The 25,370-nt window shown below is 37.6% G+C and overlaps 1 protein-coding gene across 2 annotated transcripts in view; it reads right to left on the bottom strand.

Moving 5' to 3' along the window:
- Positions 1-25,370, bottom strand: part of ARHGAP23 (Rho GTPase activating protein 23) — a 111,358-nt gene that overhangs the window by 34,954 nt on the left and 51,034 nt on the right. For both annotated transcript variants that reach the window (XM_083377326.1, XM_083377327.1), the window contains exons 6-15: positions 20,967-22,545; positions 18,597-18,752; positions 16,134-16,245; positions 15,343-15,400; positions 13,065-13,202; positions 7,402-7,704; positions 6,250-6,311; positions 4,963-5,090; positions 1,428-1,546; positions 550-705 (exon numbers count right to left, since the gene is read on the bottom strand). In XM_083377326.1, the coding sequence (XP_083233452.1) occupies positions 550-705; positions 1,428-1,546; positions 4,963-5,090; positions 6,250-6,311; positions 7,402-7,704; positions 13,065-13,202; positions 15,343-15,400; positions 16,134-16,245; positions 18,597-18,752; positions 20,967-22,545 (2,811 nt within the window). The remainder of the gene's footprint in view (positions 1-549; positions 706-1,427; positions 1,547-4,962; positions 5,091-6,249; positions 6,312-7,401; positions 7,705-13,064; positions 13,203-15,342; positions 15,401-16,133; positions 16,246-18,596; positions 18,753-20,966; positions 22,546-25,370) is intronic.

The raw sequence follows: 25,370 nt of genomic DNA, 5'->3' as shown, positions 1-25,370 counted from the left end.
TTGAAAATATCCAATTACAAGTAATATATCAGTAAACATAACATGCTGTGGATAAATACTGTATTTATTGGCGTATAACACGCACTTTTTCTTCCTGAAAATAGGGGGCAAATGATGTGTGCGTGTTATACGCCGATATAATTTAAGGTTTTTTTCCTGAAATTTCCTTTTTAAAATGAGGTGCGTGTTATACGCCAGTGCGTGTTATACGCCGATAAATACGGTAAATCGCAAAGCTGGTAAATTCAACTGTGGGGTGTGATTCAAATAACTATTTGCCTAAGAAAGTAACTAAAGCTCAAATCAGAATGAAGATATCACATCATACCTTATCCAGTATTTTTATGATATCCTTTCTTGTATTAGAAAGGCCACTGTGGACTGGCTTTGGATGTTCTGCAACTAACCCAAGACAATACATACACATGCCTCATATGTAAACACATGTACTTTAAGTAAATGACAGCTAGGTGTCAGTACTATCTAATAGGTACTGGGGTATTATTTCAATAGAAGTGAAAACTGTGAGCTAAGCAATCTTATTCTCACCTCATCTTGCAAGTTGATTTCTGCTGCCCCTTTGTTTAATTGTTCTTGTAGGCTGGATACCACAGCATTGTTCCCTGGGACTCGATAGATGCCCATGTATTCCAAACCTTTGTCTTCCACTACTTTGCAACAGGCTTCCACAATCAGGGGGATTTTCTGTGGAAGGCAAGAGGATGAAGACACTGGTACCAGGGCTGGACACATTAAAAATGTAAGTTCCTTTTTTGTGAGTTAGAAGCAATTTGAAGCCTAAACCAAATGACTAGCCCCAAAGATATATCATATATAATATTATCTTTTGGATTTCAAGGACATTTCTTTTACCAGAATTCAAAGCTATGTACTATGGAGCAGCTTCTAGATCTGAACACTAATGAAATCTCCACGTTCAAAGTTTGGATTCTTGTCTTTTAAGTGGGAATGAAATTCAGAAATGAGTTTCACATTTCCAAAGAAATGACAAACAATATTATGCTCCAATCAGATCTCAAGCCATCTTAATTTTGCTAACACTATGTTCCATCCTTCCATTTAGGAACATGTTATGTGGAAATATGACCCGTTTCTCAAGAACTAACACTATATCTGACAATCCAGTTTTTCCCATTAGATCAAAACTCAATTTCCTTTACTGCCCCCTCCCCATTTCCCAATTCAACATAAATCTCTTTACCTGCATACACTTTCCTACATGTTTACTAAACCAAGAAAACAAGCTAGGCTGTAATTAGGTTCTACGGAGAAGGCTCACAAATTAGAACCTGTGGCAGATTATTGGACATGTTGAAGTGATAACAGTTTTCCCTTAACAAAGTTCCCAAGACACTGTTCTTTTCTTATGAAGCATAAAAGACCTAGCAGAGCTGAAAAGAGACTACCTTGTTGTCAGGAGCTGGCTGGCAGTCTTCTAACCTTATACCAAAAGCTCTTGGAACAGGTTTCTTGCTCTTCTTCATTAAGTTGATACCCCAAGGAGCTTTCTGGGGAACACTGTCATCTGGACAGAAGAGGGAGAAAAAGAGAAGGCCATTAACTGAGAAATAGAAATGGTAGAGAAAAATAAAAGATCAGTCAAAGAGGTATCTAATGTCAACTTTATGAAAAAGTGTTCAATGGCAAAAGGCTACTTGGTGATAAGATTTCTTTATCATGTTCCTATGATATAAGCAAGTTAAGGATGAATATTTTGAAGCAGAAATATCAAAATAGAAAGAGGGAAAATATAGCAAAAATATTGATGACAGAAGAAATTATGCAGTCCAGATATTATGAGGAGAAATAATGTGAGATGAGAAAGAAACAGCATTTTATTTTATAGAATTCATAACATGCCCTACAGAGGATATGAATTCCAGATTTATGATGAACAAAAATTAACACGCATATACTCAAATCAGATATTAAAATGAAAAATAATCTCAAAACCAATTTAAAAAGTATAACATCAAGACTGCAAACTGTTTATAAAACCTGGAGAATAAAGTACTTTTAAAGTAATTCTGTACTGAAAAGATACCCCAAAAAGATTTTATCCCATATATCTAGCACCTTTATCTCTGTTGATATCAGATTCCAATGTGCATGCACCTCAGTCAAATCAGCCAAATCCATTGTGTCCTTGCTTGGTCTCCAAAAAGTCATCACATGAATATCCATGTATTTGAACTCATCTTTATAGAACAGATTCAGATGGGAAGCCAGCAGTGTGCCAGCAGAATATGAGCCAGCAGTGTGCTGCAGCTGCCAAAAAAGCCAACACAGTGCTAGGCTGCATTAACAGAGGGATAGAATCAAGATCACATGAAGTACTAATACCACTTTACAATGCCTTGGTAAGGCCACACCTGGAATATTGCATCCAGTTTTGGTCACCACAATGTAAAAAAGATGTTGAGACTCTAGAAAGAGTACAGAGAAGAGCAACAAAGATGATTGGGGGACTGGAGGCTAAAACATATAGGGAACGGTTGCTGGAATTGGGTATGTCTAGTTTAACAAAGAGAAGGGTGAGGGGTGACATGATAGCACTGTTCCAATATCTCAGGGATTGCTACAGCATTCTCCAAAGCATCAGAAGGCAAGACAAGAAGCAATGGATAGAAACTAACCAAAGAGAGAAGCAACCTAGATCTAAGGAAAAACTTCCTGACAGAACAATTAACCAGTGGAACAACTGCCTCCAGAAGCTGTGAATGCTCCAACACTGAAAGTTTTTAAGAAGAGTCTAGACAACCATTTGTCTAAAATGGGATAAGGTTTCCTGCCTGAGCAGGTGGTTGGACTCGATGACCTCCAAGGTCCCTTCCAACATCATCATCATCACCACCACCATTATTATTGTTGTTGTTGTTGTTGTTGTTGTTGTTGTTAATCATCGCACAGTCAGCCAGATGTTCAGACTGGATTTGGCATTTCTGTCTACCTATCGAGTCCTTACCAAGGACCTGGGATAGGCAGATGTGGATGTTTGATGGTATTATAAATATTGCCACAGGATGGAAGCAGTTCCTAGTAAGGCCGCCTTTTACAATTGACTAATGGCGAATTTGTCAATTCCAATGTTGTTCAAGTGGTGCTCCAGTTGTTTTGGGATTGTATTGGTACTACCTTTGCTTGCCTTTGCCACAGTGTTTCTATTTCTATTTGTAGGTCTTTGTATTTTGTTATCTTCTCCAGTTCTTTCTCGTCTATTCTGCTGTCTCCAGGCACTGTCACATCCACTATCCAGACTTTTTTGTCTTTCTTATCGACAATTGTTAAGTCCGGGGTATTATGTTGCAGGTGCTTGTCTGTTTGAATTCTGAAGTCCCAGAGCAGTTTAACTTTATCATTTTCTATGACTTTCTCTATTTTATGATCCCACCAGTTCTTGCTTACAGGCAAATGATATTTCTTGCAGATCTTCCAATGCACCATTGTTGCTACCTTGTCATACCGCTGCTTGTAGTCAGTCTGTGTGATCTTCTTGCAGCAGCTTACCAGGTGGTCCACTGTTTCTTCAGCTTCTTTGCATAGGCGGCACTTACTGTCTGTTACTGTCTTCTCAATTTTGACTTTGTATGCATTTGTCCTTAAGGCTTGGTCTTGTGCAGCCAGAATTAGTCCCTCGGTCTCTTTCCTCAACTTTCCTGCTCTTAGCCATTGCCAGGCTATCTGCTATCTTCTTCCCCAGCTATTTTTTAATGTACTGTCTATGTAGTGCTTTGTCTTCCCATGCCTCTATTCTGTTCTTCAGTTTGGTCTCTCCAGTAGTCAGTAAGCCTTCCTGATATACTGTACTAATTTCAGTGCATCTTCATCATTGTCCTTCAGATATTCTTCCAAAGCCATTTTTTCTTCTTCAACCATCTGATGTACTTGCAGCATTCCACATCCACCTATTTGCCTTGGGAGATAAAGTCTGTCCATGTCACTACGTGGATGAATGGCATGATTCATTGTCATTATTTTTCTGGTCTTTCTATCCATTGCTTTTAGTTCTGCTTGAGTCCAGTTCATTATTCCAGCTGTGTATCTAATGACTGGAATTGCCCAGGTGTTGATTGCCTTCACGGTATTTCCTCCATTGAGTTTGGACTTTAAGATGTTGTTGTTGTTGTTGTTGTTGTTGATGATGATGATGATGATGTTAGGCATGGGTTCAGGGTATCTGAAGAGCTGTCTTGTCCCGGTTAAATTGACTTATCCCATCCAGTCAAGCAGGAAGGGCGTGCTACAAATCCCATCAATCAAAGAATTCATGGGATTCACTGCATGTGTATTGACTGGTATGTTCTAGGAGGAGGGCCTTCTCTGCAGTTGCCCCCACTCTTCATAATATCTTACCCTCAAGGTGAGGCAAGCAACCCACTTTTCTGCTTGTTTAGAAGAGTATTAAAAACTGGCTCTGCAATTTACCATGGAAGTCTAAGAATCTATGGAATCCTGAGGATGGTTTGTGGATAGAGAGTATTCCTTCTGTTCTGTTAACATTTTAGCATTCTGAGTTTTTTAGCTTTGGTTTTTCACTTTTAACCTATAAATTTTAACCCTGTTCATAATTTTGTTTTTAACTATGCTTTTAGTCGTGTGTTTATATTGTTTTATTATGTATGTGCAGTAAACCACATACACAATGGTCAGTGTAGAAATTTAACAAATAAATAAAAAGGTTAGACTTGTAGGTTGGGCACATAATAATAGATTAGTTTTTTTTAAAAAAATGATTGCATAATAAGATTATGATAAGGAAATTAGGAAGCAGGATCAGAGTACAAAATGTCAGAAATGGGTATTGGCTAGAGATAATGGAAGCTGTAGTTTAGCATATTTACATAGTGTCATGGTAGGAAAGTGGGTCTATATAGTAATTTGCAAGATAGACAATTTCTCGCAGCACCCCCATTCTGGAACAATTGCACAAGTCTTCCATACCTTTTACTGTTACTCCATCCTGCCGTGGGGAGTAGGGTGGAGCTATTCCTGTTTGCTTCTGCCCTTCTGACTTCATCCCTGACACTCGAAGTCCTTTGGGGGAAGAATCTGGTTTGGTCCCTGAGGAACTGAAAGGAAAAAAGACCATGCAAGAAATTGCTTCAAAACTCGGGAATAACCTATCCTACATATTCTGCATGTATAAATACAGAGGACTTTGGTTTTCAAGGCTCCCTTTGATTGATGGCAAAACTTGAAGAAATGAAGTGTAGTTTAGGAATGCTAATACAGAAATCCAAACTACTCTGTCAAGACTGGGAGCAAAAATTACAGAAGTGGTTTCAATTTTTTTTTGGTCCATAGGTACAGTGTTTTTACATGTTGTTTATAATTTGTGCCCAACTGCTGTTCACATATAAATTCAGACTAAAATTAAAAAAGCAGGAGCAAAAGGAAGCTATAGGCTAAGACATCCTGCTCCCAAATGCCATTTATTTTCAAAAAAGAATCCCACCCTACCAGTTGGGGGGGAGGGGAAGCCTCATGCTTGTATATACTGCTGAGAACACTGTATCCAGAGTTCCTTCACAAACTGACCTTCATCCAGATATTTAGACTATAAAATGTAATAATTTAAAAATGGTAATATATGAGATGTTCTGAATCTATCTTTTAAGTAATTAAAGGTTGCCATATATATATATATCTATATTATATCATTCTCTAATTTTTCAGTTTCCTGAAATAAATTTCCAGACATCAAGCCTTTTAGTAATAAGGTATAAGTTCTTTGTGAACTTCACTTTACAAACAAGGCTTAATATAATCTTAGAAAAAAATCCCTGAATCAAAAACACTTCTATAAACCAGGTTGAGAAGGGCTTCAACTTCACCCTAAACCAATTTGGTGTAGTGGTTAAGGCATCAGATTAGAAACTAGGAGACTGTAAGTTCTAGCCCCACTATAGCTATACAAACCAGCTCTGTGACTTTGGGTCAGTCACTTAGTTGTTATGGGAAAATAGGAGGAAAAAGGAGTAATAGATAATGTCTGCTCCCTTGAGTATATAAAAAATAATAAAGACATGATATAAAATAAAATAACATAAATAAACATAAAAATGTATATAGCAATATTTTTAATCTGAGGTGTATTCAGCAACCTGAATTCTTCAAATGAAATAGACCAGACTCAGGTTTTATCATCTAAGAAATATGAAACTCAATTTTTAGCAGAAAGAGGGCTAATTCTCAAAGAGAAAGATAGTAAGATGGTAAGTAATTTACCTCACTTTTCGGTAATCATTTAGTTTCTTATTGATCAGTGCTTGGCTTGCAAACCCAGGGTCCTGGTGATTAAAAACAAAGAATACAGAAGGGAAGGGAGAAAAACAAACAAGGGATATGAGAACTCAGGTAAACTCTCATTTCAATGTTTTTTCTATTTGACTGAAACAATTTTTTTCCAGTTTCTTGGAAAAGTTAAAATAAATCAAAACAGTTTTGAGAATTACTGATTGAAAACTCCTGACACTTCCAACAGTCTGATCTTTAATTAGTGCGTGCGTGTGTGTGTGTGTATCTATATCTATATCTATATCTATATCTATCTATCTAATTATATATAATTATAATTATATATAATTATAATTATATATAAAATTATATAAATATATATATATATATAATTAATAATTTTATATATGATATAGATATATAGATAATTAATAATTATATATATAATTTGCAGGCGCTTCCTGTCCAATAATGCTAAATAAGTTCCTACCTTTATGTAGGAACATGAGTAACTACAACATGTAGTTACCCATGTTCCTACAAAGGTAGGAACTTATTTAGCATTGTTGGAAAGGAAGTGTCTGCAAATTCTATTCTGCAGTCTAAGGACTAACTGGAGAAAAACATCAATTCTGCTCACAGAATGAACAACGGAAAGAGCATCATAATTTAGTCAGCTGACCAGCAGAGGTCACCATAATAAACCAACTGAAGCTTCTATCAGAAATTCCATATTAGAATAGAACTCAGGAACTATAGAAAATTGGTAATATTCTTTCCCAAACTTGACAATTCAAAGAAGCTATATGCACACAAATCATGAGCCTCCAAAGATTGCTATAGGATACATTCTAGCAACTATTGGCTATTCTGTTTGAAGTTTGGTGAATATAGTGCAGGCTTTATGTTCACAATTCCTGCTGTGGTTGCAGTGGTGGAAAGTATCCAGAGATCCTTGAATATTGAAGGAAAGCCTTGGCTGTTCTTAGCCATACAACTTATTAACTACATGAGGCATTTGCAGTTGGGTTCTTCCTAAGGGTGGAAGATAAATTAAGAAAAAGCAATGGTGGGACTTCTAAAAGAAGTACATTTAGAGAGCCAGTGGCAAAAGAGAAAGCCATCAGAAGAATTACTTCTCACCTCGCCCTCGGCTTTGCTACTCTCCCTGATGGCTTTAATCCAGGCCAGCATGTCATCCCGGTCCTCGGCCTGAAAGAGACATTCACAGAAGTCAGCGGTCGTCAGCCGGAAGACGTGCTTCCTCTTGGTGTCACTGTAGGAGATGTCTACCAGGCACGCTCGGAGGCTGATTGGTGGCTGCTCCTCCTCACCTGGGGGCGGGGCAAGGGCCACAGCCTCCCGTCGGTCCTTGCATAAGTAGAGTGAGTGTGCACGCAGGACAGCAAAGGCCCGTTTCCACTGCCGGATGCCTCCGCCAATTTTCTGCAAAGGAAAGGAGGAATGAGACATGAAAGAGATGAGGAGAAGAAAGATCCATAGGAGAGATATAGAAAAAAACAGAATGAGAGAATGATTTGTTGGGCACAAGAAACCAGAACAACTCCATGAAAAAGTAACTGCCAAAGTAATCTTGCTAGACTAACTACATTTTCTTTGGAACAGGCAGGTATAGGCTTCAAGAGTCTGTCCTCTGTCACTTCCTACCATGGAGAGACTCCAAGGTAGACTCTTTCTTTATTCCCCTCCTTTATTGTAACTGGAACTTCCATTTCATCTTCTGTCAACATGTCAGTTCAGGGGGAGGATGTATTCTAGCGTTCCCCAATCTGGGCAAATGTGTGGATTTCAATTTTCCAAATTCCAGTATGCAATTCCACATAGGGTGCCCATATTAAGAAAGATTGCACCTAGCCTGACTCAGCTTACTTAACTCAAAACCAGATGCCATGAAAGGTTAATCCTATAATAATTTCTTGCTCTCAGCCTTCCATCTGGATTTATATAAAAAAGTCCATAGCATTGTTCCTGCAGCTCTCCAGAATTTTAGACTAGTCCTGCCTAGAAATGTGCTGAGCCAAACCTAAAATCTTTTACATGTAAGACTCGTACTCCACCATGGTGCCAAAATTAAAATTGTCTTCTAAAAATACAGTAATGCAATATAAACTGAATTATTACAGTCTTCAAAAGTAAAAGTTCTGTTGTAGTATTGAACAGATTTATCTTATGAATTTATACTTCTAAAAACATAAATCTGAAATTCAAACCAAGCACATTGATATGTCTGCTTATTTATAAAACTCTTATTAATCTAACAATTTCCATATTAAAATAGTGCTAAAATTTCAATACAGATTCATTTCCAAGAATTGGTATGCAAAGCATATCAACAACATAACTGTCATTCCCTACTAGAAGGGAAATCTATTCTAAAATATAAGCCTTTACAAAATTATTTTTAAAGCAACTGGATCCTGTAACAGTAAAGCTGCATCAGATCAGAATTTTCACATATTAAATGATCAAGGAAGAGCTACTTCCCTCTTACTGCTATTTTACCAATGGAGTTTTCACCCTCCTCTTCCTTGTTAAAATTCCAATGTTATTGGGTATATTCCTTGTGGATTGACAGAACCCCTGTGTGAGAAAGCAGACTGCCCAGGAAATGATTAGCACTTGTGCTGCTTTCATCCTGTCTCTTTAAGCCCTCTCCTCAGCCTGCAGGGAAACATTGGTTATAAAAGCTGTGCTGAAAAATAGCTGATGGTTGTGAGGGAAGGGGATATTTGTTTGTGTGTGGAAGTAAAGCAGCTAAAAAAACTAATTTTCTCTAGCAGTGCTCACAAAGAGTAGGAATAATAGCATTTATAAGGAGTAGTAATTAGAGTAGCAGTAGTTGGACTAGTAGTAGTAGCAATGGGTAAGAGTGGAGTAGTGCTGAATAGTGAGTAATAACTTGTGAAAGCTTATATGTGTATGTTTTCTAGGGACCTGTGTTGTGTTGGCTCTTTTGTGTTTTGAGCCCATGGAATTGGTTATACTAAAAGAACCCATGACTAAGTAGTAGAGGTGGGATATCCAACACAATGTAGCAACCCCACAAGTAGAAGTAGCTTATATTTAAGAATTATCATGCCATGAAAAGGCAAACATTAGATGCAGGAACGAAGGCAGGTTGACTGTTGTAGAGCTCAGACATTGCAGGAAAGGGCTATCACATTAACTGCAGAAACCAGACCTTTTACAAGAACTTAAACCACAGGAACAGATATGGAAAAGGTAGTAAGGAAGATTCTTCCTTAGAAAAGACTACTATCTTGGTAGAGCCAAGTAACCACTCTATGCCTGTAGTTAAGCCAAAGAAGGCAGAACAGCCAGAAAAGGGGCTAGGCTCAGACACCTGGGCCAATATCATGACAGGAATGTTAAAGAAACAGCAAAAGGAAAGGCTTTGATTAATTAAAGATAACAACTGCTTTGGAGAGAGACAGGGGTGTTGAACTCGCAACGTCACTTGACATTTTTTCCATTGCTGGCAATGGGGTGGGCACGGTTTTGCCATGATGCATCTGGCCCACACCCCTGGGCTAGAATGAAAAAGGAGTGAAAGAGCTGTGAGAAGAAAGGATTGCGGGGTGGGAGGCTGAGAGACCTCCATAAAAGAATATAATCGCCAGAAGGGGTACATTCACCTCCAGGGTTTTCAGAATGTGCAGAGAGGGGAGGTGGTCCCAAAGACATAAAAATCTCTAAATTGACAGGGGAAGAAGCCTACTTTACCAGGTTTGAAATTGTTGCTACCTCTTGTAAATCGCCTGGGAGTGAAAATAGCCCTATGTTTAACAGGAAAGAGCTTATAGTAGCTTCCAAGCAAGAGTAGTAATGGTTTACTCCCGGGTTAAAGAGATAATTCTATACAGGTATGATTTTTCCTAAATCTATAGGCAGAAATTTAGGAGCTATGACATATGGCAAACATGAAGGGATTCATGAATTGTGGGCAAGGTTGGAAGACTTAGGCAGGAAATAATTGAGGCCAGATGAAAGGAGCAAAGAAAAAGTGGTAGAGGTAGTAATTTTAGAACAGTTTCTACAGATATCCCCTATTAAAATTTTGGATGTAAGAACATAACCCAGAAACAGTTCAAAAGGCAGTAGAATTGACTGAGGACTGCTTGGCAGTAAAAAGGTCACAGGATATTAGAAAGGAAGATACAGAAGAAGAAAGGTGATTAAGAAATCCAATTCCAGAAAGTGGGAACTATAAGGAGTTGGAAAGGGGTAAAGTTGTAAATGGGGTAAAGAAGCCTTTAGCTCCTGCTCAAACAAAGGAAAGCACTGGAAGTCAAAGAGACCTGTACTTATTACCTGCAGGGAAAATAGACATTTGTTTTAAAAAAAACCCGTAAAGACCAGAGGAAAAATGAAATATCTGCAGTAGTACAAGCATCTCTGGGGAGAAATGTTAATTGGATCACAGTTAGAGGCTTAGAAGATACTGGAAATAGACAGACATTGATACATTCTCATTTAATAAAGGCATCCATCTATAGGAAAAGAGTCTGTGACAAGTGTGTTTGGGTAGACTGAGAGTGCAGGGAGAGGGAAAGGAAAAGCTAAAGGTGGTAAGAATAATTTGTGACTTAAAATGTAAGCTAGTGATTGGAACTTATTTTCCACTTACAGAGTGTTGTATTTAGAAAAAGGATTAAAGACTAAGATGGTGGAAGTAAGAACCCAGTCTAAGGCAAAGAAGAAGCAGGAAGGGAAGGAATACAGGATTCTTCCTAGCCATAGTGAATTAATAAGAGAAATGAGACGTCTACAAAGGAGAAAGCTTTACCAAAGACTGACAAGAGTTCGGGGTGAACCCCCAGGGATAGACACACACTTACAAAATGAAATTCAGTGGTGAAAAAGTAAGGTTCTACATTTAGGCAGGAAAAATCAAATGCATAGGTATAGTATAGGTGGTACCTTGCTCAACAGTACTAACTGTGAGAGGGATCTCGGAGTCTTAGTAGACAGTCACTTCAATATGAGCCAGCAGTGTGCTGCAGCTGCCAAAAAAGCCAACACAGTGCTAGGCTGCATTAACAGAGGGATAGAATCAAGATCAAGTGAAGTACTAATACCACTTTACAATGCTTTGGTAAGGCCACACCTGGAGTACTGCATGCAGTTTTGGTCACCACGATGTAAAAAAGATGTCGAGACTCTAGAAAGGGTACAAAGAAGAGCTACAAAGATGATTAGGGGGCTAGAGGCTAAAACATATAAGGAACGGTTGCTGGAATTGGGTATGTGTAGTTTAATGAAGAGAAGGGTGAGGGGTGACATGATAGCAGTGTTCCAATATCTCAGGGGCTGCCACAAAGAAGAGGGAGTCAAGCTATTCTCCAAAGCACCTGAAAGCAGGACAAGAAGCAACGGATGGAAACTAGTCAAGGAGAGAAGCAACCTAGAACTAAGGAGAAATTTCCTGACAACCTGCCTCCAGAGGTGGTGAATGCTCCAACACTGGAGGTTTTTAAGAAGAGACTGGACAGCCATTTGCCTGAAATGGTATAAGGTTTCCTGCCTGAGCAGGGGGTTGGACTAGATGACCTCCAAGGTCCCTTCCAACTTTATTATTATTATTATTATTATTATTATTATTATTATTATTATTATTATTATTATTATTATTATTATTATTAAATGGAAAATTAACTTAGGTCTCTTGCAAAAGAAAGATCCAACATTAAAACATTGTTGGTTAGCAGCAGAAAAAGAGGGAAACAAGGAAACAACATCCAGATTTCAAGAAAAATCAGGGTTGCTGTACTGAATTGGGAACACAGTGAAGAAAATTTGAAGCTCAGGCAAGTCAGGGATTCCTGTTTGCATAGAATAGCAAACCCATATTGTATTATTCTGGTTTGATTTACTTCTTCCTATTCACAGCAGCCCCAAAATAGAAACAATCATTGGTGCCATTTGCCCAGAAGTTCATCATCCCCGATAGCCAAGGGACAGTAATGGACCCATATATCTGTTTATTAATAAACAACAGGAACATATAGTGACTTTTTTATATAGAAAATACACCTACCCCAGCACACTCTTTTCCCCAGAAAAATCCATAAGTGTCCCAATTGGCAGGCAACACTTACTACTCACTACCCACTTTGATTTCAGATGATAGAGCCACATCTTGAAGCAGCCAATTCTTAATGACAATTGCATTCCTTTTTTGCCAGTCAATTGCATTGATTGATTCCCCTGCACATTCTTATTTTCTTCAGGAGTAATTTTATAATTCGCTATTATGCTTCAGTTCAACCATCTTTTCTTTAAAGAAGGAGAGAAACGTATGTGTACCTACAGGTATTAATAAACTCCAACCTCCATTAACCCCAGTGATCATAGTCAATAGTCACAGAACAGAAACAACATCTGCAATCTAACAGCCTTTAGAAGACCCAAACAACCCACTCTGGTTCAAAAGCCCCCAATATTTTAATCTCAGCCAAGAACATCGAGCTCCAAGCCCTTTTGCAATTTGCCTTTTCTACCAATACTTAATTCTCATTGAAATCAATATTTTATTTTGACCAACTTAATTTTATTTTTGGCCAACCTAATCTGTTCTAATAAATTCTCTGGGTATTTCTATTGAATTATCACCTCTGCTATTACCTAAACATTTCATTTATAAGTTCAGGTTTTATGGGTTTGTGAAATTACAATTCTTCCCTCCTCACACCCTATTATGCACATGAACAGAGATACCCTATATCACCAAACTCAACATTATTCTTTTCTCTTAAGGAGAGCCTTACAGAAAATGTCAGACATACTTTGCCTTTTTTGGTGAGGATCTGTTTATAGTGGAGCCAGCCCTCTTTCCTCACATCACTGAAAGTAACATCCGAAAGATCGGAGGTGGAATGCCTCTTTGAACGTGTGTCTTCAGAGGTACCCAAGCTATCCAAAGACTGTTAGAAGAGAGGAAAACACAGTTCAATAAATATCATCAGTGGATTAAAATAAACATTGAAAGAAAAGGCTGAACATAGAAAAGAATATTGCTGTGATTAAATAGAAGAATGGAACAGCTGTCCTAACCAAGCAATATATTGTCTGAATGAAAAACAATATGCTTACTTTAGAGAAGGGGAAAAGAAGAAAAGATACACTGACTGCTAGTAAGTCAGGGTTGAAAATAGTGATTAGATCAAAGTAGTGCAGTTAGATATATACAGTAACTGAACCAAGTCTCTCTGACATACATACTCTGTTCAATAATCTTACTACCCACATGACATTTGCTTTTGTTCCCAGTATAGATGGAGAAGGAAAAAGAAAAATATGTATATGGACAGCAGGACTTGTGAACTGTTCTGGCAATTGTCTGACCACTGATTCAAATCTAAATCATCCAAAATGCTGCCACCTTCCCAAAGCTAATTCAATCTCGCAGAATTGTTCCCCAACAACAAAACCACAAGCCAGTGTTACCCAATAAAACCCAATTCCATCTTATTAACACCTTTCAGTGGTGAATCCATGTATCTTTCAACATGCAACGTGCCAGTGTGGAAAAGTAATTACCTCCACTGCTACTGAATGGAGCACATTTAGCTACAGTAAAACATATAATTGGTAATCAGTCTCTCAAATTTCTGCGAAGAAATTTTGGCCCATTCCTCAATGGTGAATTGCTTGAAGGTATTTTGGAATGAAATTCTTGTTTCAGGTACAGCCATAATATTTGGATGAGTTTTACTTCCAGATTTTGATTTGATCATTCCAAAACAGTGAATATGTTTTTCTTCATCCATTTTCTTATGGACTTCCTTATATGCTGAGATTATTGCCTTGTTGCATGAACCACTTGCACATCAGTTTCAGCTGACAAATAAGCTGAAACTCTCCTGTAGTTTTTCTGACACAAAGCAAACCCCATGTTTCTTTCAGTGATGGTAAATCATCCACTCTGGGACAGGGAAGGACCCACAGCCATAATATTGTTATTTCTTGACAAGTATATGATTCTTACTGTGGAATTCAGTGTTAGGTTTTCTCACATACAACAACACCTGTATATCCTGAAAGGTTATATTTTTTTACTCAACCATCAATGGTGTATTCACTAAGGTGTCTGGGGGGTCATCCAGGTATTCTTTAGCAAACTCTGGAACAAGTATCAATGATCTTCTTAATGAAGCCCACTACTGTCGTGAATCCTATTTTGTCCATTTTTATCCATACTACATTCCTGTTTCTCACATCTCCATGATTTTCTGGTGGTGGTAAATCCCTAGATATTATCCTAGGGTACCTTGTGATGCATAATGTTATGCTGCACTCAGGTAATTTTTTATAGAAAAACCATTCTCGGGAAAAGCTACTACTGTGTCAAGTCTTCTGCAATTGAAATCTATGTTTCTAACTGTGGATTGCTGAAGCTGTAAAAATGATCTTGTAAATGTTTCCAGGCATTGACTTTTTAATTTTTTTATGGAGGTCCTTGGTAATTTATTTTAAGTAGGGCATGAAATGCCTCTAGAATCTGTATGGCAAGTAATTCATTATGATGATGGGATTTAGATAAGTCATGGGTGATCTAGGTTAGCTGTGATAGTTTAATACGGTACTCAGTAGATCCTAGTTTTCCATTTAATGGGCCGATGATCTTTTCATACTGGCACATTTTATGTTGTATAACACTGTTTATAAAATAAATGAAATCAATATCAAATTTTGATGGTCTATACCCAAACTCCTTTTATATACCGAATCAGTGGAACCTATTTTGCTATTCAGTGGCAAAAACACGCAAAAAATAATAAGTATCAATTAATGTTTCACAGAAATATTAAGGGTAAATTCTCTTCCCAACACAATAATATGCCTCTGCATTTTTCAGTTATAACATCTGCAGCCTATGGAGGTCTCAATAATAATAATGTGTCCCTTAGCCAGAAAAAAAACCCTGATCTTCATAATCCGTGTACAAGAAATTGCAAAGATTGCTTTTGAGTGTGACGTTAGCAAATTTCTAAATCTTTATTTAGATTTCTCCAAATTACAGGGAAAAAAGGAAACCAAATCTACCCATTCACAAATACTCACCCCATCAGTAAAGAAACTTCTTAACATACGTAGGCTAGGCACACGGCTTGGCAACCTCCTGCAGATAGAGCATATATACAGTTAGCATAAACAACACAAAGTAAAAAGAGAACTAGCTAGTTGTACTCACTGAATAGGACCCTTTCAGTGGGCATTCCTCATTTTTTAGAGTATGAAGTTTTAGTCAATTCAGCGAGACGTACCTAATGAAACAGGCACTAGTTCTTATAACTAATACAATGATAGTAGTATTAATACTATCCAAATCAATTCCAAATCTGCATGTGGAAACCATAGAAAATCATATGTCTTAGAGAAAAGTTTTGGCATTAACAATTCCCAAAGATTATATATACATAATTACATTTGTGAGGAGGACTGTTTAATTGGCATTTTTGGTTAAAATAACTGATGCGGGTTTTTTAAAAGTGCCATTTACTGAACCCAAGTATCTAATTCAATATCAAAATATCCTAATGTTGTCAGATGTTCACTTTTCACCTATTGACTTTTCTTTAGGAACCCACACAACTCTTAGATTATTTTTGCTATAAAAACCAAAGACTGAAAGTAGGAAATAACTACCTCAGAGAGCTGATACTCACAGCTTCAGCTATGCTTAAGACGTTTTGCCATTTTTAAAAAAGTGCTCTGAAAACTCATTTGCCAGGAGACAAAGCATATGTAAACTTCAAGGGAAAGAAAACTGTCCTGCAGAATTAGTCTGCCTTCCATTTTATGTAGCTGCTCTTCATTAATACCAGAAAGAATGTATGAAGTACCAGACCCACCTTAAAAGTTTTCCCTCATCCCGAAATGTGTTCAGACCATCATCACATGACTTGGAGCGTTCTGTGGTTATGGCTAAGAGGTAGGAAGATCGACGGCTGGCTTTGATATTGCCTGTGACAAGTACAGAGACAAATGTTGGCAAGAAAAAGCAAAGACAAAACAGCACAGAAGGGCCAAAAAGAGTCATCACATTCAAGAATCTGGATCCACAGAGAAAATGTATTAAAGTAGATGGGAACATCATACAGAGAGAACAATCCCTTTCTGAGTTCAAACACAGCCACGTCAGATAATTCCGAGCATGAAGAACTCTCATCCCGCTGAGTTTATATATATAATTTAGATTTTGCTGATAAAAGAGTTAAAGGGAGACTAGTACAGCTATTTTGAGCTATTTAGCTCTCATCAGCTAGCCATACCTTTCTGAGATTGGAACCTGGGCAGCTTGCATGTTAGGCAGCTGTATTAACCTCTATAGCCACAGGTTCTCCTCACTTTTGTCAGCTGAACCAGGGGGAATACAGAGTAAGTGTAAGTAATCATAGCAGTAGACCAAGGTGTTCTGTTAGACTGGTTTCACACACAGTTGTTACAAGAAGAGGTAAACATGAAAGAATTACTTATATATATGATTCTGTAAAAACTGGGAGGCTCAGCCTAATCTGCTTGGAGGCAAATAAGAAACACATATTTTAAAGCACCAAGCACTAATTTAGAACCTCAAGGAAATGCCTATCATTTTTTGGCAAGAGTGAATTGAATCCTCTCCCATTTGTATATCTCACAGCAGAGTATCTGTCGATAGTAGTTGCCAGAAATTTGTCTAAAACAACATTATCCTCAGGTTTAGTGCTCTGATGCCCATGCTTATGGAGAAAACTGTAGGTGTACCGTTACAGACAACATTAAGATCAAGGAGCTGGAATCTGAAAGTAGACTACCCACAAATTACTGTAATAAATAAATTACTCAGGAGGTCTATCTATCAAAGATGTAGAGTCAGATTTTGCCTCTTTTCAGTTTGGTTCTGATTATTCTCTTTGTCAGCAAGAACTATATGAAATCCATTGAGTTCCATCCCTTCTGCATCTCTTGATCTATATTCTTTATCAGAACTTGAAGAAATACTTCAAACTGGCCTTTTGTTCTTTTGTCTGATATCTTACAGAAGGAAGTTAAACAGATGATATTCACAAGAAATGCAAATACCTTGTCCTTCCTCTTGTACCTTTAATGTACATCTATTACTGAATGAATGCACGTAGGCCACAATAAATAATTTTATGACAGTTCTTAATGCACATCTCACATCTAGGAAGAGAGAGAATATGGTTCTTCTTTAAATTTCTGGTAACTCTGAGATATGCTTCTTGGGATTCAAGAACCAAATGTATCTTTATAGCCCTAAGAATACACTTTGGAAATATAAAAAAAAAGTTAACGTGACCTACTACCAGAGTGATCTACCTTTTGTATCTCCATAAGTGTGTATGTGCATATATGCATACATGCACACACGAACAGCCACCCACATTCATCTTTGAATAATTCAGGCTTGTGGAAGCTTTTAATTTCATTCTATGCCTCCTTGTAATGCTCTCATAGCACAGAATTTAAGAATGACTACCTTAGTCATAGTTGAATAATAACTGATTTATAAGTCTAAAGCTTAAGGCTGATGGTTTTCTAAATTTCCTTCTCCATCTAGCTGCCTCTTTATGATTCAGTTTCAGTGGAATGTGTTGTAAACATGTTATCATTTCTTCCTTTTTACATAATAAGTCACTTCAAGGAGAAATTCTTATGCAAATTCTTCTAGAACAATATAGAATAAATCTGTATTTTTCTAATTTGAATAAAATTGCAACTCTCCTAATTATAAGTAAAATTTATCATAATGGCCCAGAATAGGATAGGAAAAGAACAACAACATCTTTTTCCCCACAGAAACAATAAGGGTAGTGGTTGTAGCAAGCTACTTACTTATTCCTTGCCCTAGCATTCATTAACAAAAGATATTTTTAAAAAATGTGCATACTCTTGAGACTGAGTTCCCAGTTTCTCAGATGTTGCTTTTAATTTATGCAACAACCTGGTAACTACTAGCAATGAAAAATTGCATATAAGTAAATGAGAGAAAGATGGTGAGAAGGGATTGGATCTCCCTAGCATAATTTTGCATACATACCGGTAATTTTGCATACATAAGAACTAGCATAATTTTGCTACATAATTTCAAGGGTTTAGCTATTTTTTCCATTCCCCCCCCCCAAACTAATGTTAGCTAAAGTAGGTTGATACTCTGAGCTAAAGGTAGTGCTGTCAGACTGAGCTGAAGAAACCTGGATAGCAGCAATGCTGTCATCTTGTAGTTTTGTAGTTTTCTGGATGTTTGCAAGCCAGTTTGCGATCCAGATTTGAATAGCTCAAGTTCAAGAAGGCAATGTTGGCTATGTACTTACTGCAATCCTGGGAATAATGGCGGCTCATGGCAAAGGTGAAAGTAGGTGAAGAAGGGCTAGCAGAGAGCACTGGGGCAGAATTCATGGCACTGGAAACAACAGAGGAAGCAGGGATGTGCTTTGCCTTCAGATCAATGCTGGGGCTTGTCGGTTCATCTGAAACAGAACAACCATAAAATGATGGATTATATAAAATGCATTTATATACATTTACTATATTATATATTTTATGTGTGTCCCAAGACAATTTCTCTTCACTCAGTGTGGCCCAGGCAAGCCAACAGGTAGGACACGCCTGCTTTATGGTTTTCTCCTATCCAAACTCTAAACAATCTCCAGAAAATGAAGCAAGATTTCCACAGCAACTCTGGACCTGAGATGTTGATATATAATTGAGAAACATCAATATAGTTATGATACTTCATTCCAAATCTCTGGCTGAAGTCTTATAATCATGTCCATTCACTATGGGTTACTTCTTGTACAGTAAAAGATGGGGGGAAAGACTATCCCCTTTGGCTCCCACACAAGAATGGTGGTACCTAGTTCCCAAGGTGTTCAAAGTACAGCAAGGAAGACTACAGAATGCCCTCATTAGGGGGAGCCTTTTCTCAAATTCCCACAAAAATATGGAATCATTTCTAAACAGTACAGCCCATGACTGCAGATGTATAGGAAAGGATGACTAACAGATGAAGCAAGGATACATGCAGTGAGAAAGAGATGGTTGTGGCATGGTAGATCAGAAGCCAAGGTAGAGAAGAAAATAATATACAGCTTATCCAATTTGTAGCCTCCTCTTTGTATCAAGCCAAGTGACTCCTGTATCAGTTTCACTATCACCCTTTTAATAAACTAAGATTCCCTTCTCTTATTCTCTGTATAGCAGGAGAATGAACATTTATTTTAGGTGCACAAAAATCAGAAATTGTATTTATCATTCTGCACCTCCATGCATAGATATATTCCTAAATTCTGTTAGATATCTGGGTGTCTATAAACACATCAAATCACAACTTGATTATGCATCATCTGTACCATTTCCAATTATGAACCATAAAATGTCTTCCTTTGGTAAATATATGCTCACTTAGCTCCAGTCATTTTTTACTGACAAAATTATTTCAAAAATGGGAAGATCACGTATCTGAAAAGTATAATTTTCAATTATACCAAATATTTTAATTTAAATTTTTTTTAAAAAATGCTGCCAGCTATGCAGATATTATAAAGTCATTTTGAACTTGTATGTTTCTTGACAGATTAGCAGGAGAATGAATAATCTTTCATTGGATATAAACTATACATGTATAGTATTTATTTGGGAGGGAAGCTAATATGCTGAAAGATTGTTTGGAAAAATGGATGCAAGCTCGCCAATATAGTTTACCATTTCAAAATTACCTCCGTGAATCACTTATGGACATGTGCCTAAAATGTAAATAAGATAGGGAAAGCATGCAAGAATGGCTATTTGAATTCCTCTTCTCCAGCAATGCGCATAGGAGAAATCAATACTTTTTTCTTATATGTTCTGCTTTTGTAAGTTTCTCCTTTTCTCTTGTGCTGCATTTGGAAAGCGCAGGCAGGCTGCATATGCATAGCTCTTAATCACATGGAGGAACTGGACACATTCTAAACTGCTGAATCTAGGTGTCTATGGAGATTCTTATAGTTATCATAGTTATCCCAAAGATGCTTTTTCACGAGGCAACTGGACTTCGTTTTTCTTTGAAGACGTTTTTCTTCTCATCTTGGATGAGAAGTTTCTTCAGCTTTGACTGGATGATGGGGAATGGCAGAATTTATACTCCTTGCAGACAGCTAGTCATTTGCACTCTTTTATCAAGTGATTAGTGCTACCTGGAGGCTTATCTGTGTCTTCAGGGTCACCTGAGTAATGCAAATGTGTGTGGAGCCTTCCTGGAACTGTTGAAAGGACTGTGTTGTAGACTGGAAATAGATGATATCATATCCCTCACCCTCTGTTGAGAGAGGGCTGCTCAATTTTGACATAGATTGCCTCTTTGACCCCTCTTTCAAACCAGTGGTCTTCTCTGTCCAAAATGTGGACTTTGCTGTCTTCAAAAGAGTGGTCTTATCTTTTAAATGCAGATGAACTGCTGAATCTTGTACATATACATTGACTATGAAAAATGTCAAGTGGAAGAGAAAAAACATATCTGACACAAGGAAATGGCATAAATAAAGGGTAGGGACAACCTATATGGGTCCAAAGATAGCTACATAAATAGCTTCTACTTCTGCTTCTTTCAAAATGATCTTGAAATAGTGCACCAGGCATAAACACATTATCAATTTTACACTAGTCAACCCACTCTTTCCACAGAGTATTGTTTGTAAACTTACCAATAAATGGGATGAATGCAAGTGAATCCTCTGGTGTAGCCAAAGGGGCCACACCCCTCTTGTTTTCTTTATTGGCTGCCGGCGCCGGTGGATCACAAATGTCTGTTTCCTTTAAATCACTGGGGAAGACAAAATTCATCTGTCTTGCAGGAGGTGGCATTTTACGTCCAGTTGGGGGCTTTTGTCGAAGAATCACCTCATCTTTTCTCTCCTCAGCATCAGACTGTAATGGTTCTATAGCTTGAGATGAAGAAATCTGCTCAAAAGATTTCATATCATTCTCCTGTTTGGCTGATCTTTGGTCCATCAGGATCTCTGGGCTGCTGGCCACGAAAGGGTCTGGACGAGTAGAAGGAGCACTTGAAAGCACAGCAGTAGGCAAAGATTTCTCAACATAGGATGGTGTTGAGTGACTCAATTGCCTTTGAGAAATATTAAATGTTGGAAGGTCACCAAAAGTAGCATCGCGGAAAGAAAGAGCATGGAGCAAGCCAGTCCGACGCTGGAATGAAGGGCTGTAGCTTCGGTAGCCAATATAACCAGAGTCATCAATGCTCTGGAGGTTGGGCTGAGAAGGGTGTTTTTGCACATGTATAGAGGGAGGATCTCTGGAAGAGGCAGAAGGAATACAAGTACTTGGATGATTAGGCTGGGCTCGGTTAATTTGCCCATGCTGGTAAAACCTGTCTGATGGCAATATGCACCTCCCATAACTAGGAGAAACCAAGTCAGCCTGTTCAAGAGCTTCCATGGATTGCCCATATTTCATGAGATAGTTATCTGATCTTGCACGGTAACTCCAGTTATCATGAGCTGAAGACTGGATTAAAGTTTCTTGGGAAGCACTATGAGACCATCCTCGGGAAGATGGAACATCTCCCAGATGGTCTTGTGATACACTTCGGTAACGAGGTGGCATAGCACTGCACCGCTCCTCTGAAGAGCTTCGCCGTGGTACTTGACTTGAGATCCAATTGGACAAGGCCTGCTGGCATTCTAGACGGCTAATAGATTTGGGTCCAGCTCGAATGCATTCCCGTGAGGGCCTGCCCTCACGATGCGCATCCTTCAATCCACCATGTGAGTGATGATCAGGGAGATGTTTGGGGGGTCCATAACAGCTATGGTTGGGCATAGAGTAAGTCGAAGGAATGTAAGGTGAGGGGGAGGTTACAGAACCTGGACAACTGCTATTGGGATACTGGGAGAAAGAACCAGAAGTTGGGATATGCCTAGGAATAGGTGCTCGTTGAGTCATTCCATACTGTACTTCCTCTGTACAGTGGGCAGGACTGGAATGGTTGCTAGCAAAATTTTGTTTGGATTCAGTCCAGGCACTTAGATGAGTTTTGTGAACTGCAGTATTATTCAAAGGAGAAGATGGGCCTGAGGACCCAGAATGGTAGGACTGCCTATTATCCACCTGTTGCCCCTGGTAAATTTCAGCTGTTGAAACATCCCGTCTTGACTGAAATGGATAATTTTTACGAGGATAGCATATAGGTGGAGGCTCAGGAATGCTCTGTGCCCCTCCAGAGTACGGTTCATTGCCCTTTAAGTATGCATCTTGAGAATATGCCTGGAAAAAGGAACAATGGAAAAATGGGTGAGGACTGGACTAGAAAACTGAATTATTGATAAAATATTTATGTATACAGGCAAACAGGTTATAAATTATATGGAGATTATATTTTAAAATCATGGAGTACTTAAATTCTATGACTTTTTATTGATATTTCTGTGAATTATAAATTTTAAAAAATCAGATTTTGAATTGATCATTTAGGCCATCAAGTTCAAACTCTTGTTCAGAGCAGGAACTGTCTAGTACCAGTTACACATATTTAATGAAAGGAAAACTACCTCTCTGGATAAATGATTTCACTCTTGGAACAGTTCTTACTATAAATACATTTTTGTAATACTCAATGGAATCTGCCTTCCTTAGATTAAATGGTAAGTTAAATGATATCCCACAGACATTGGTATGGTTCCAACCCCAGTGATATTTCAGAGATCGTTAAAAACATGGTTATTCTCCCAGAGGTTCAGGTAGGATGATTTTGGAGCACCATCAGTGATTTGTTAAGTTCCTTTTAATTATTTATCTATTTTACATTGTAGGTTGCCCAGAATCATTCTGGACCTTGGAGACCTTTAAATATAATCAGTTAATCAGTCATGTCCAACATTCCAAAATCAGTTTTTTGTCCATGTAACATTTTAAATATTTGAAGAGTGCTATCACACTCTCAAAAAATCTTTTCACAAGACTAAACATATGAAGTTTCTTCCTGGGCTTAGCTTCTAGTTCCATTATCATCTTTGATGAAAATATTCAATTTTTCAGGATCCCTTTTAAAGTGTGATACAATACATGAGGCACAGATCCGACAAAAACAAAAACAAGTAGAACACTTAACTTTCTATAATTTGAAAATTATTCTTCATTTAATGAAATCTAATATTTGCACTTGCCTCTTTTGCAATTATATTATAGTGGTGGTTGATGAAAAGTTTACAATCAACTATTATTCCATTTTTCTCACAAGTACCATTAACAGGCTACTTATGCCCAATGCTGTATTTTTCAATTTGATTTCAATTGATTTCAATGTTTATGAACATTTTTATAGTCGTAAATTTCATAATTATTTTCAGCTTGTTTTCCAACTTACAAGATCAAAATTGCAATTCTGACTTCTAGTGTATTAGCTTTCCTATCCAATTCTGTATAATTTTTCAGTTTGATAACCATCTCCCCCCCATTCCTCTTCACTCAAAACATTAATGGAAATATGGAAGAGCAGAAGACCTAGGACTAATTCTTATAGCACTCTATTTGTTGAAGAAATATTATTGTGCTTTCTTTGAATAGGATTTTCAAGCTGTCTACACATGCATTTGCCATTCCATCTAACCCACAATTAACCAGTTTGTTAATCAGGATGTCATATTTCAGATGTGGCTGTGTATTCTAGCATTACATATTGCAGTTCAGTAATGGAATACTTTAAGGCCAATTCTAGCAGTCAGAAATATTTTCCTTAGCAATCCAGATGCCAAGTCAGCAACAGTAAAGGAGTCAGGAATTGCAGTATAAAGTAAAACTACAACTATAGTTTTTAGAGGACAGGTGTGTTAACTGATCATATTTTATTCAAAATTTGTCCCTCTAGCAAAACTAGCTGCTAATTCTAGGGATCTAAGCCAAACCATTTTTGGAAGTTAAAAATGGAAGCACTTTAAATTTTTATAATTTGCTGTCTGTGCCTCCTTCTGTACAGAGCATACATCCCACACCTGCTGAATTTAATCTTTGAGGATCTTTCTTTGTCTTCCTCTACACCTTCACATTTGTTTGCATCACTATTATTCAGCTTCGTGATCCTCTTTCCAGTATACTCTATTATCTGCACCTTCCATGAGACCCTCCAGTTTCTAGATAATAAGATGCTCCTGGATACTGCCATAGTCACACATGTTTTCCTTACTACATACTTACAAATTCATTAGATGCTTACACAGCAGTTCAATCAATTTAGTAAAGGAATTGTTCTTTTAGTTCATATTATTTTAGAACAATGTCAACTTCTCATTTTTGGCATGCTTGTATGTATGTCAATTTGATCAAAAAAACAGAAGCAAAAGTACAATTGTGGGTGCAAAAGATTTTTGAAAAAGAGTAGTTGGTGTTCCACTGTCTATACTTCTCTTTACTGGCTTTCTGAGAAGGCAAGAAACATGGTTGTGGCTACAGGACTAAGGAAGAACCAGGGCATTTTTAAAATTTACTATTAAATTGATATGCCACCCATCTCACAGTGCAAGACAACTAAAGGTATGTTACTTGCCTGTCAGTTCTCTGGTAAGCAAGGTGACAATAAACCCAAGGAATGGGAAATATTAAAGAGACTGGCCACCAAGAGAGAGTTCCCCAGAGCTCTCCAAAACAAGGCCCCAATACTCTGAAAAGTGAACCTCTTAACTTCTATTAGAAATGTTAATGTTTAGTGCTGCATGCTCCACCAAAGTAAACATAGCACTGCAGTCTTGTATTTATTTTTCATCTTATTTAAGCATACCATCCTACAAACCTGTTTTAAAGTATTAAAGTCAACTCCCTCTCTTCTTCCTCAACCACCAGATTTCCTATAGTTGGAGTTTACGAAAGTTGAAAATAACTTTGGAGATTTGCCAGGGAGTTGCTAGTATTTAAAATCCTTACAGAAATGGATGCTATGTATATACTTTGGAGCAACTTATTATGACCATTAGGTATCGGGATAAGACTACGTCTCTCATTAAAGAAAAAGGAAGAAAACTAAGAAACATATAAATCTTTGAATTTTAGAATGAAAAACAGGCTGACTCATTTCACAATTAACATTCTCCAAGTTGGCA

Source organism: Vipera ursinii (assembly GCF_947247035.1).
Source record: "Vipera ursinii genome assembly, chromosome: Z".
Taxonomy (NCBI): domain Eukaryota; kingdom Metazoa; phylum Chordata; class Lepidosauria; order Squamata; family Viperidae; genus Vipera; species Vipera ursinii.
The sequence above is the reverse complement of the archived record's forward strand: the minus strand, read 5'-3'. Positions and strand labels throughout refer to the sequence as shown.